The sequence below is a fragment of the Centroberyx gerrardi genome, chromosome 14, assembly GCF_048128805.1.
Source record: "Centroberyx gerrardi isolate f3 chromosome 14, fCenGer3.hap1.cur.20231027, whole genome shotgun sequence".
Taxonomy (NCBI): domain Eukaryota; kingdom Metazoa; phylum Chordata; class Actinopteri; order Beryciformes; family Berycidae; genus Centroberyx; species Centroberyx gerrardi.
The window spans coordinates 23,660,392-23,674,101 of NC_136010.1; the positions used below are offsets into that span (position 1 = coordinate 23,660,392).

Genomic DNA, 13,710 nt, shown 5'->3' on the forward strand with positions numbered 1-13,710 from the left:
AAAGTATTCAGCACCTGACTTCACCGTTTCAGAACAACAGAAAGTTGATTAGATTTGAAGATCTATTCAATCCATTACAACCTGAGTTCCAATAGATTCATCCACAATTCTGCAAGTATCCAAAAAGTGGCATGTGAAAAAAGTCACACCTATAAAATAGTTTCTATTAAAGTCACTATCACAGGACATAATCTGGAATATTTGGAATAGACATTGGGTAGATGTATTTTCAAAAAATTTTGCTTTGGAAAAACTTTGGACTGCAAACAGTGTTTTCAGTTCATTTGATACATCAATACAGTGTAACAGCAGAAAGAGGATGAGGCAGCGCCACCTTCAGTTCTGTGGTGAAGAAGAAGCACAATAAATGAAAAGTCATTAACCATTTCACATTAAGAAAAACCTTCAGGCAAGCTACAGATTTTTTCCAAGCAATTTTTCAGCTTTAATTTAAATGTAGTTTAGCTGAATTAAACCTGAATTAACATCCTATTCTACAGTGTCTTCACAGAGTTGCTGTTGGCTGGTGCACAGGCCAAACAAGCCAAACAGGTTTTGTACATTGCTGATAGACATGATTTGATTCAGCAGAGCTCTCTTTTGGCCTGTTTGATTATGTATTGAAATTCACCAAACTTTCTTCTTATTTATGATCATCACAGTTGGAATTGCATAACAAACACAAACACATTTTGATTTCATGCATCGTAAATCAGACCAGTGTCAAATTACTACTTATTTTAGGGTAACTTATTGATTTTGTGTAGCACAAAGTAATTGGAGTGCTTCAAAATTCCACAACCCATCTTGTACTCAAAGAAGGATATAACCAATGCTCTAAAAGGACAAAGGTATAAAATAAAAGTAAAAAGTAAACAACTGACCCAGTACTATACTTTAACCTTGAATGAATGACATGTACTGTATATTTATGAAGCCAGAACATTATGCATAATAGTTTAATTGTCACAACAATATGAGGTTACTGTAAGTTGTTTTCTAAGTGCAAAAGAGGAACAATGAAGTCAACCTCATTACTGTGTCAGTAAGCGCTTTGTTTGTATTTGTCCCTAGACTGGTATTTTGGAACAGAGTCATAAAAGAATGAGGAAGTGCCTGAGCAATCACATAAAGGGAACACACACACACACACACACACTCACAATCGAAAACCTACAGACTCATGGTCTGTCTTAGTAGACTTAACAAAGCAGCACCTGTCCAGGTAAGATTTGTTTCTGTTTATTTTTCTTAACCAACCGCCAATTAACATATTGCTTCTGTAGTTAAGAATAATGTAGTTTCAACAATCAAGGACGTATGGATGAAAAAAACAAAACATATGAAATTACATATCCTGTTTGATGAAGAGAATTTTTCAAAGCTCATTCAAGTCCACCTGTTTCTCTCTTCCTCTAAGTATCAATGGACTCTGTAGTGTTCCTGGATCAGACTGGCAGACAGGAGGCCGCTGACTTCCCATCAAGAGTGTCGGTTCCAAGCTGCTCTGACAACAGTCTACTGTTTGTCTGTGAGTTCCACCCTGGGCCCGGTCCACCTCAGGCGTCTAGTGAGGAGGATTTTGTTGGGATTGGTCTGGATTATGAGTCGGTGGCAGTCATCCTCCCCGCCCAGTGCAGCGTCTACCAGCTGCGGCTGCGCCTCTGCATGCAGGTAGTCAAACCAGTGGGAAAAAATATTTGAGCCACCATGGATTGTTGTTATCTTGTTGCCCATATATACCATATATAACATGTTTTTTTAAAACTTTTATTTACCCAGTGAAAGGTTTTGCTACATTCTGTTTTTCATAACTTTATACATATTCATACCTGGGAGTTAAAGTTAAAGTTTGTTTATTTATATAGCCCTTTATCACAAGCATGTCTCCAAGGACTGTACAGAGAATGAGCCTAACTAGATTTAACTGATCAACAATCAGAACAGAATGATATAGGATGAACATCCGGAAGAGCAAGACACACTGAGCAACTGAGCAGCTTCACTTGAATAGTTGCAGGTTGAATGCACTGGTCAAGGCTATCTTGACAATAGTTCCTTATTCAGTTGTTTCCAACCCACATTTTCCCAGCCATTCACAAGCTCACTTCTCTCATTTTTAATCTCCTGCTAGTATATATAAATAGTAATCATTCACCTGAACCCCTAAATTACTGCTCTCGAGTCCACTGGACAATTGTCCTGTATTGTACTGCTTCATATTTTATTGTACAGTAGTGTAGTGAGCTGTATAGTGCTGTATTGTAAACATTGTATTTAGTTCTACACAAAGCTGACCTGTACAATTAACTCTGCAACAACAGGTACAATGTTCGTTTTTCCAGGAGAAACCCTCGTAACAAGTACAATGTTGTGGCCTTTTCTAAAGATTGTACTTGCTGCATTCATCTCCATTTTTGAGATTTCTTTTCTCTGCCTGCAGGCGCAGGAGCAGAGTTGCCATCCAGACCCACTGGCAATACTGGACCCTGAGAAATACATTCTGCTGTATGACAGGGGTGAAGACTGGTATGAGGCCTATGATGACTGTCAGGTCATCAGGACGCTGGACATCCCATGGTCGCGTGACGCCTCAGGACGTCTGATGGCGAGGATCGTGGTAACGCCGCCGCTGGCAGTTGATTCGGAGGAGAGGCAGAAACAACAGCAGGCTCTGGCTTACCTGATTGGCCACGACCTGGACAAGGAGGCGTCCGACAGGCTTGGGGAGCTCACCTTCACCCGGAGGAAACTGGCGTCTCCGAGAAGACAAGAGCTAAGGAATCGGGATGATGAGTTTTATGCCACAGAGCCTTGGACGACATCTGCCCCCATGCCGAATGACCTACAGAGCCATCTGAATAGGAAACTCTCTGTCACCCTCCATCACTTGAACCAGATCAGCTTCAGCGTAAAGGTTGATTTCACCGCAACGCCACAAGTTCTTCTAAAGGTTTTTAGAAGGGTGCTGGCTGACCAGGGATTTAATTGCGATTCCTCTGATAGTCTGGTTCTGAAAGTCTCAGGGAGGGAGGAGTTTTTATCCAGAGACTTCCCCCTCAGTGAGTTCCTCTGGGTTCGCCAGTGCATGAAAACCAATCAGGACCTCCACCTGTCTGTGGTCCCTGTGGCGCAGCTCCCCGAGGAGGCTGTCAGGGTTGTGGACTGGCCGCTCGTCGACAGCTTCACCGGCCAGTTCAGCTCCCACGAGGATCTCTGCCTCGAAGGGAAGGATTTGGACGACATCTTCATGATGTCTTTGTGGGACTGCAACAGAAGATTCAGAGTCAAACTCCTTGGCTTCGACATCCCAAAGCTTCCAAGCAAACCCCCCCAGTCTGCCTATGTGGAGGCCTCTATACTTTATGGTAACAAGGTTCTCTCTTCGGTCTCCTCCGTTCCCAAGGCCTTCACGGACGAAGTGCTGTGGAATGAGTGGCTGGAGTTTGAAATCCTCCTCAGTGATCTGCCACGGGGGGCCAAGCTGGGTCTCACCATTAATGTGAGTGGTACTGACAGCGTCCCAGTAACCAGAGAATCTAAGTCCTCCTCCTCCTCCTCTACAGTCAATAAAGCACCAGATCAGCAGAAAGGGAAGGGGAAGGTGCTCTACTTTGTCAATCTTCTCCTCATAGACCACAGGTCCGTTTGCATTTTTGTATAATTTCTAATTCAGTGATGTCTTCAGCAATTCATTTTCAGTGTTAAACAATTCAGGGATTTTGGTAACGTACACCAGAGCCGTTTAAAACACAAACACAAATCTTTGCACGTTTTTCAACAAGTTTATGGCTAATGAATTTCTATTAATGTTAACAGGAAGGGAAAGGAAAGTAGAACTTATGAATCATAATGTTCACCTACTGCACATATTTTACTTGTTCCCTGCTGAGAAAATTGAATTTTTAATACAGTCTGAGGCTGCGTTCACACATAGCGTTTTTTGATGTGGAAAAAGCGCTGCCTGGAGCATAGATCCATTTCAATAAAAAACATTAAGTTACTTGAGGTTCATCAGTCAATATTTCTAAAAATGTAAAGGATCCAGTCTGCAAAAGTCAGACTGGATCCTTAAGTCAACCAAGGACTTAAGCTGCCTAGTATTGTTTAAAAGGTAGGCTATCATAATTTTTTGCTGTGTTCTATAAATTATTTAATTACAGTTGTTTTTAAATGGTAGATATCTCATCGGTGGAATGAAACTCAACACCCTCTCACCCCTGCAGGTCCGTCCTCAGCCAAGGCCCCCACACCCTCCACATGTGGTCCTATCCTGAGCTGGAGGAGGAGGCCTTCACCTACCAGGCGGACAAGCTGTCCTCTGCTACCAACCCTGACATAGCTGACTCCATGGCGATCAGCTTTCTTCTGGACCGTTACAGCTTCCCCGTCGTCCTCCCCAACAGCTCCACCCCATCTGAACCCTGCCGATCCTCTCCCAGCTCGGGCCATTTCACCACTTCATCGCTCCGCTCTTTCCCTGTAGCCCCATCTTCCTCCTACGACCCCGGGCAGGATGCCTCATCATCCCCATCCTCTGCTTCTTCTACTGTCTCACCTCCATCACCTGATACTAGCCTTTCAGCTTTTAGACCTGAGCTCAGACGTGCTAACACCTTTGCCAGCCCAGGCCGGTCAAGCCCGTCACCTATCAGCCGCTCACCTTCTGTACCATTTTCCCGCTCTTCCACTCTGGACTTGCCTGCTGTGAACATGTCACCATCCCTGCGCTACGTCCCTGCGCTACCTCCAAAAAGGAATTCATATTCCTGCAATTCATATTCCTGCAATTCACCAACTCACCATTCACCAATTCACCATTCACCAACTTCACCCTCTTCCACTTCATCTAATACAAGTCCCTCCTCTCTAAGTGTCCCTCTGCCAGCTGAACCCTCCCAGGGCGCATCACCAGACGCCCCGACCCTCAAATCCCCTTCGCCGGTGTTTAGCACAGACAGGGCTCGCCTCAGAAGATTCCGGGAGGAGAGCGTCCGCTACGCCTCCAACCTGCCCCACTTCCTGCGCAGCGTTGATTGGATGAAGCGCAGCGTGGTTGAGGATGTCCATTGGCTGCTAGGTCACTGGGATGCTGGGGAACTGGACCTGTCGGTGGCCCTGGAGCTGCTGAGCGTGGATTTTGCGGATGAGAGGGTGAGGAGGCTAGCGGTCCAGAGATTGGAGAGCCTGTCCAATGATGAAGTGCTGAAGTATCTGCTGCAGCTGGTGCAGGTATGAGAGAGAGATAAGAGAGATAGATTGAAGTTTCTGTGTTCAAATATCAGGCGCAGGAGTTTGCATGGAGAAGTATTGTGAGGTTGATACTGCATATCTGTGACATTACTTACTTCACCCTGCTGTCACTCTGCCTTGGTTCACACAGACCCTCAAAGTGGAACCTTACCACGACAGTTTCCTGGCTCAATACCTCATCCAGAGAGCTCTGCGAGTAAGTCATGCAGTATAATTGCACCTAATTATTCAATGTTCATAACATAATGTATTAGGACAAGAGCCAATTTGGTCATAGCAGATGTATTAGTGCTATTACTCACTTCCATGGGCACTGCTAATTTTCTATCCTTATGGTGTATTTTGATTGTTTGCAATTACTTAAATTACTTATTTCATTATTATTATATATTATGTATATATTTCATTTTTCATTTAAGATGCAAAATGTGTCCAGGTGGGAATGATGGTTTCGTCAAGTGTAATTTTTGTCAGGTCTAATTTTCATTTATCAGATTAAAATATGTGCACCTACAAGATTATCTTATTGTATGAAACCCCATAAAAGGAACAGGGGAGTCATGAAAAAGACGTTGATGATCAATAGTACGGAATAATGAGCAATCTGAGCCCATTTAAGATTAATAAAGGGTGCACAGCTAGCAAAACTGAATTGTGTTTAGATTCATTCAGGAAGGACCACTTGAATCGCATGTGCGATCAACCATTGTTAAAAACACCTACAGAGTCTGTATAGCCTGTATAGAGTCTGTATGTGGTGGGCCAGGCCTAATTACAGTAATTAGTAGTTTATTTGAAAGTATTTGAAGGTGTTTCACTGAATTCATCTCCTCTATGGAGACAAATTGGCTTGTGAGATAAAATTAGCAACTCAACTGTGAGCAAACACTTGAACCTCTCGTCGCCCTGCAGAGCAAGAGAATCGGCCACTTCTTCTTCTGGTACGTGCGCAGTGAGGTGGCAGGGTGTCCGTATTTCCGCCAGCGCATGGCCGTGGTCCTGGAGGCCTACCTGCTGGGCTGCGGTCAGATCATGCTGGACGGCTTCAGCCAGCAGGTCCAGGCTGTGGAGGCCCTGCACGAGGTCGCCTGCCTGGTTAAGAAGCTCTACCCCGACAAGACCGACCTCCCCCCCACAGGTGGGACAGACAGAGGGCAGATCAAGTGATTCCTTCCAAAATGAGATAAACACCATGTGACAAAAAGTGACACTTGCTTTTACAAAATAATAGATATCATAAAATTAAAACAAGTGATGATACATTTTGATGATTAGATTAGATAAAATTAGATTCAATTATTTTAGATTAGATAACATGAAACATACTTTTATTAGAAACTATGTGAAATTGAATGAAAGAGATAGGGAATATAAAAGCTGGACATTTTACTGGAACCGATTATAAATCTTTAAATCATTATTAACATTATAGAATCTAATTATTTTCCTGATGATTCCTTGATGAGGCTGTTTACATAGCCTACATAGCAGAAAAAGGCTTTGTTAATATTCCCATCTCCATGAGTAACTTAATTTGATTAAGGTGTTTCCATGGCCTATGTCTTAATTGAAGAATTTGTTTGAGTATTAGTGTGTATTTAAATGTAGATTGAAAAAATGTGAATACTGATGAGCTGTTCTGTCTTTGTGCTTCTGCAATGATGCATCATTAGCTGCCCTCAGGCTCCAGGAGCTCCTTAAAAACTGTAACCTCCCAAATGAATTCCTGGTGCCCTTTGACCCTCGCATCAGAGTCGGAAGGATCATGGTAATTAAGGCTCAGCTGTAGGCCTATTTGTGTGTGTGTGTGAGTGTGTGTGTGTGTGTTTGTGGTGGGTGTGTTCGAAGGATGGGGGGTCGAATTCTAAATCATGAAGTTTTAAATATGTTATGATGATCTTTCTTACATATCTTTATATATTTCACCCTGATGCCCCCTCCAGCTTTAAGGTTGTAATTACAGTATATGTACTACATCCATCTTCATTTGCCATCTTCCTCCACTCACACCACACACATCCTGGCTACTTAACATGTATCCACATTGGCTTTTGTTGTTGCTATCTCTGCTTTATCACTGCTATTGGATAGACATCTTGTATTACCAAAAAACATCTTTCAGTAAGAGTCTTATTTTCACATTGACACACTTTTTTGAAGGAGGAAAAAGACATCACAGTACAAAAACAGTGCAGTGTAAAAACACCACAGCAACGATCACTTGTCACCACATGTCACCAAAATCAAAACAAACGAACCAAAAAAAACAAAACAAGGATCTCACAGATTACCACTTGTTGAAAAAATTCAGTCAACCAATCAATTCAATCCATACGTCTCTCCTCCAGCTGGACCGGTGCAAGGTGATGGCCTCGAAGAAGAAGCCTCTGTGGCTGGAGTTCTGCCCCATGTCCTCCCCCACCTCCGCTTCACCTGTAGGAATCATCTTCAAGCAGGGGGACGACCTCAGACAGGACATGCTGGTCATTCAGGTCAGGGAGGATTTATTTATGCCTTTATCACTACTGTACTGATCTCTCTAACAGCGATAATGACGCCGCTGATTAATGCATTTTACCCTTGGAAAGCACCATCCGAGTGTGAGCTGATTGTGTCTCCCTCATTAGACGTTGATGGTGATGGACTCTATCTGGCAGGAGAAATCTCTGGACCTTAACCTGATGCCCTACGGCTGCATCTCCACAGGACACAACATAGGTACACTCATTCCACAGCAGTGGTTTTCATTGTTTCACATTTTCTCTTCAGACCCTCTATTTCATGACCCTTTAATAGCCTGTTTACTTGGGCTACTAACCTAATAGCCTACAGCGTTATGTAGTGTTCAGCCTAATTTACATTGTGGGGACTTGATAGGGCTTGACAATCCAAAGTAGCCAGTAAAGGCTTTTGCAACAAAAGTGTTTGGCAACAACATGTAGCCAGTTCATTACAAGATTGGAAATACACAGTGAAATGAGCAGCATCTTCATAATAATCTGGGGGCCGATTCTAATCTTCCTGCTACCCAGTTTTGAGTCTGTTTACAAATGAGACTGTCGTATAGCTGTTTACATCTGTTCATAGCTGTATGTAGGATCTTTTGTATATATAGAGAATATCATATCAACTTGTCCAATGTCCAAGTCGATCCATGAAATTTGGTCATTATTGATGAAAGTGGCCGTGGCTTATTGCATAATAACCAAATCTTCATTGGTATTAAAGTCACAACTTCAAAAATTCATAAAAAATCAGCTGTATGTCCTAGAGAGCTGAAATTTTCAAGACATGTCGGCTGAAGTGAGATAAATCTTTCGTACACTGGTACCTACCCCCGATTCTGACGTCGCCTCCCTCTGTTTATAGCAAAAACTGACTGTGATCCCACAGTGTTGTCCTCAGTGTTGTCCTAAACCGTACGTTACAGATCAAAATATTTTTTAAATCAGCATACCTAATTAGTAAACAGCCCAAAAATTATAATGATATCTTGAAAAATGAGCGTACAGTAGATAGAAATGTGCAGCTGCAAATAGTTTGATAAATTGACAATGTGTTATGTTCAAGATAGTTTGATCAATCGTCATCAAACTAAAGACAAATGATGTCTGGACTGTCAAGATGATGTCTCTAAAGCCATGCGTAAATTGATTAATGTGGCGCGCTAGTACAGTTATAATATTCTTTCTGAGGCTTTCAATATGGGTTGGACTAGCACCTGTGACCATCACTTGTCCCTTTGTTTTGTTTCCACACTGGGGCACACACCAGAGTGGAAGTTGGCAGAGTGGTAAAGCTCAGGTCTTTGGACCACAAAGTTGTGAGTTCAAGCCCCTGATGAACTGTGACCATTTTGAAATTTTATAAAAAGTAAATCAACACTAAATCACACAGTGCAGAAAACTCAAAGCAGGTGTTTGACAACATCAAGATTGGGGTGTGGCCAGACCTCTCAACCCATAGAGAGCACTGCAGCAGCAGTTTTCTGGCCCATGTGACTTACTATTGTTTTATTCATTAATGGAGAGCACTACAATGTTCTATAAAGTGATTAGCACTGTCAGTCTGTCAATCACAGGCTGCAGTATCACACTACTTTTCCCTTTAGTTAGTTTCTCCTCACTAAAACTATAACAGCTGTTTGGCTCAGTAGGTAAAGCATCAGCCTTTCATGTGGAAGGCTTGTCCTTTCCAAAGTCATTAGTCATCAAGGACAAATAATAGAAAGTTTGGCCGTTGTGAACAACTCCAGCAATGTGATTGCAATGAAAAGGTTAACTTGACAGAAGTCACGGGCCAACACAAAAGCCGGTGTTAGACTGCATGTCCGATCTTCACAACATGTCAGTTTTTGTGTGTGTCTTTCTACCTTCTGTAATGTTTTGTCTATCTGTCTGTCTTATCAAATTGTGCTTGAACCCCGCAATCGCTGCTTGCGGCTATATTTATATGGAGAATTAGCTAACAAGGTGAAAAAGCAATTTTCCATTTCATTGTGACTTTGAATTGAATCATGTCCCTATTGAACAGGTATGATAGAGATTGTGAGGAACGCGATGACCATCGCTGCAGTCCAGAGGAGCCAGGGGGGAACCACTGGAGCCTTCAGAAACGACGCTCTGTTTGACTGGCTCAAGAACAAATGTCCACTCCAGGAAATTGTAAGTAAAGCATATGTGACTCAGATCCAGAGGCCATAAACCATTTTCAGCCTGGCACCCAAATTGAATACATTTAGTCTCTGTATCCACCCATCCACCACTCTGTCCTGCACACTGTCACTTTCCACTGCACCATTTCAATATCAAACTACTGCCTTTCCTAGTTTCTAGTCGTGTTTCCCCCACATAATCCTTTCGTGGTGGGGAAGCATATTTCTCTTCACAAAATATCATGACACCAGGCTGAACCAGACAGTGTTTGTTTGCTACACTGGACCTTAGTGAGGATCTCATTTGCATACAGCACTACAAGGCTGTGGAGAGGTTTGTGAACTCCTGTGCTGGTTATTGCGTGGCCACCTACGTGTTGGGGATAGGAGATCGCCACAATGACAACATCATGATCACAGACCAAGGTATGCACTATTAATCCTTACTCTGGGACTGGACTACTTGTTAGAGTTGATTTAGTTGATCCATCAATCAATCAGTCAATCTGGTGTTAAAAATGATACCAAAGTTAATGCAACCCTCAACCCTGAAAGAATGAATGAATGAAAATGAATGAGCAAAAAACTGAATGGTGGATAAACTGTTTTAGTGAATGAGTTAAGGTGTAATCAGATGAACTAATGAATGTCCCAGTATAAACTGTAATGTTGTTTTTTGTATTTGCTGGGTTGTCAGGGAACCTGTTTCATATTGACTTTGGACACATCCTGGGCAACAGGAAGCGCTTTCTGGGCGTGAGCAGGGAGCGCGTACCATTCGTCCTTACACCTGACTTCCTGTATGTCATGGGCAGGGTCAAAGGTCGCACTAGCCTCTACTTCCAGCGGTTCAGGGTGAGCACACCTGATTTGGTGCATGTAGATGTGCATGTGTGTTTGTTTCTGTGTTAAAGCTATCTGTAGCTATGTTTCCATCCAACTGTCAAGCAAACTTTTGAAATGTTGCAAAAAATAATATGCAAATTAGGTGTGTTTCCATCAGCTGGGATGAAATGAATAATTAGGCTTCATGAATGTCAATAAGCATATACACCAGAATGATGAAAACAGTCTTTAAAGAATTGATATTTATCGAGAAAGTTGTTATTCTTTGGTGCTTCAAGATGAAAACCATAGAGACAGTATTTCATGCCACTTTTCAAGCCATTTATCAACTGTTTTGGACCATTTATTCGACTGATAATACCAAGACTACGTCATTATTTATTTTAAAAAAATTGCTATTTATTGCCTAAATTCTTTATTGACCAAAAAACTCTTGTTTGTTTCAAGCAAGTGTTCAATATTGCAGAAATGTTATTAAAATTGACATTTCTATTCAGTCTGTCTAATTCAACACATCATAATTTGCATATAAAGTACTCAACCCACTTTTTGAGAGTGAATGAATGTTTTTGAGGGAGTGAATTGGTGAGCCTACTGTGTGTGTAAATACTGCATTGATTCTTTTTCTTATATAATTCATCCCTTATTTCCTTATGTCTCCTCTCCTCTCCTCTCCTCTCCTCTCCTCTCCTCTCCTCTCAGGAAACTTGCACCCAAGCATACCTCTCCCTGCGCTCCCACTCTCGTCTGCTGGTCACTCTCTTCTCCCTCATGCTGCTGACCGGCATCCCGGAGCTGAGCGCTGCGGAGGACATGCGCTACCTGCGGGAGGCGCTGCAGGAGGAGCGGGGGGAGACCGAGGCCCGGGAGCACTTCCTCCAGCAGATCTCTGTCTGCGAGCAGCTGGGCTGGACCGTACAGGCCAACTGGTGGATCCACATGGTGGCAGGCATCAAATAGACTGTTGGACTAGCTGTGATCCATCAGGCCTCCAATATTGCTTTTTCAGTATTGGAGGTGGGGAGAGGGAGGGTGTTTACAAATTCAAATATCTTCATATTACATTCATATATTAATTCCATCCAAAGTGCTGCTGTTGGTTGTACCGGTTGCTGCTGGTTGCTTTTCTTATATTATTATCTTGAGTCTATGAAATTAAACCTGTGAGGTTTTTCAAGCGAAAATATTTACTAAATATTTTTAGTATTTTATTCTATAATGCCCCTCTTCCCCCAAAAGAGGTACAGGCTGTTTTGGAGGCGTTTATAGCGGCCCAAAAGAGCTACTGCTCTGATTGGCTGGCAGTACTAGAGGGCCCGCCTCCTTCCCCTTGCCCCCAAATAAAGATGATTGGTCGACTCCAGTGAAGTCAGCAACCCAATTCTGTCTGACCCATTTCAGAGGCAACATGTTTTTCTAAATAAATAATTTTTGTAAATCAACAAACGGTACCATGAAAAATTAGCCTGATGTTTTGTCAGGATCTTCTTCATAGTGGACCCCAGGAAGAGTAGCTGTTACCTTGGTAACAACTAATGGGGATCCAAATAAACATGTTTGTCCTATGGGAGCACTGATGCCCCAGGAGCGGAGGATTTTTAAACATTGTGCTCATGTCGTCACTGACACTATTTGACTCTGATGAAGACGTTATGTACGTCATTGATCATTGCCAACTAAAGGATATTTGGTCTATTGTGTAAACATGCTTGATGAAGAGAAAATAATGTTATAAGTCCTACATCATGCAGCTAGCTGCATCAGTAGTACTGCCTATTCTTTCTCATATCTTACAAAGCTGAACGTAATGGGAATATTATGTCTGAAATGGTTTTTGCATCTGTATTTTGTCTGTTCTTATTCTGGCATTGGTGGCCTATGATGAAGAGATCACCGATTACTGTCATTATCACTCGATTTTCACCGCAAGTGCTGTACATGCATTCATACATGGGTCATAAAAGCTTTATTATGATAACAAATGGATGAACGAATTATACAAGTATAATTGATTAGTTAATGCAGAAAATAGAATCAGACATAGCTTAAGGTAGAGAGAAAAAAACAGACAGACACCGAAACCACACACACACACACACACACACAAAGTGAAGTGAAAGAAAGTAATTGAGATCATATTTCTTATTGATTACCCTGATTTCTGTATGGAATAAAAAAAACCATCATGTATTTATGTATTTTCTTTTCCTTTCTGTGTTTCAACTGGAGACCTCGTGGTCTCAGCGAGAGCTGCTCACTTAGAACAATTGTCATTGTGATACAATTTAGGCCACATGGGGGGGGGGGATGAAATGCACACACACGCACACACACACACACACACACACACATGCATAGTATAGCAGCAGAAAGAGGAGGGGGCACGGGTTTTTGGGTGCGGTGAGGGTGAGTAGTTTAGATATGGGGGGGTATGGGAGGGGTCGTGGATGGGCTGCAGGGTAGGGGGGTGGGGGGTGGGGGAGAGGGTGGGTGGGGGGGGGGCGGCTGGCAGGAGACAGCGCCCTACACTCCAGCCTGTCTGCCTGTCTGAGACGCTGCCAGACAGCATCGCTGCCACATGGCCCAAGACCACATGGACCGCTTTTTGCTGCATCTTTCTCATGTTTGTTTTCACTTTTGCACTCTCTGTGTCTGCGTCTCTCTCTCTCTCTCTCTCTCTCTCTCTCTCTATCGTTCCCTCTGTCTGACTATTCTCCTCCCTCTCTTTGCCCCAGCTCTGTTCCTTCCTTCCCTGCTTCCCCTGCTGTCTTATTGATCTCACTCTCCTCTCATTCTTTGCCTAACTCAAACTCCTTTATTTTCCAAATTATTTCGTTTCAATTTCTCATTTTTTCTGGGCCTTTTTCCTCATCTCATTTTTGCATTTTGTTTGAAAGCGTATAAGACCCAAGGCATTGCATTGGTCACAGTTACAGGAAATGGTCACAGCCCTGATC

The 13,710-nt window shown here is 42.7% G+C and overlaps 1 protein-coding gene across 1 annotated transcript; it reads left to right on the top strand.

Moving 5' to 3' along the window:
* Nucleotides 1–1,137: 1,137 nt before the first annotated feature.
* LOC139933457 (phosphatidylinositol 4,5-bisphosphate 3-kinase catalytic subunit gamma isoform) lies at nucleotides 1,138–12,928 on the top strand. Its single transcript, XM_078288278.1, has 14 exons — nucleotides 1,138–1,225; nucleotides 1,421–1,674; nucleotides 2,444–3,642; nucleotides 4,227–4,504; nucleotides 4,820–5,232; nucleotides 5,384–5,449; nucleotides 6,166–6,391; nucleotides 6,927–7,021; nucleotides 7,602–7,745; nucleotides 7,881–7,971; nucleotides 9,787–9,917; nucleotides 10,222–10,333; nucleotides 10,605–10,762; nucleotides 11,456–12,928. Exons 2-14 carry the CDS (start codon nucleotides 1,426–1,428, stop codon nucleotides 11,711–11,713), a joined length of 3,420 nt encoding a protein of 1,139 aa, XP_078144404.1. The 5' UTR covers nucleotides 1,138–1,225; nucleotides 1,421–1,425; the 3' UTR covers nucleotides 11,714–12,928.
* Nucleotides 12,929–13,710: the final 782 nt, after the last annotated feature.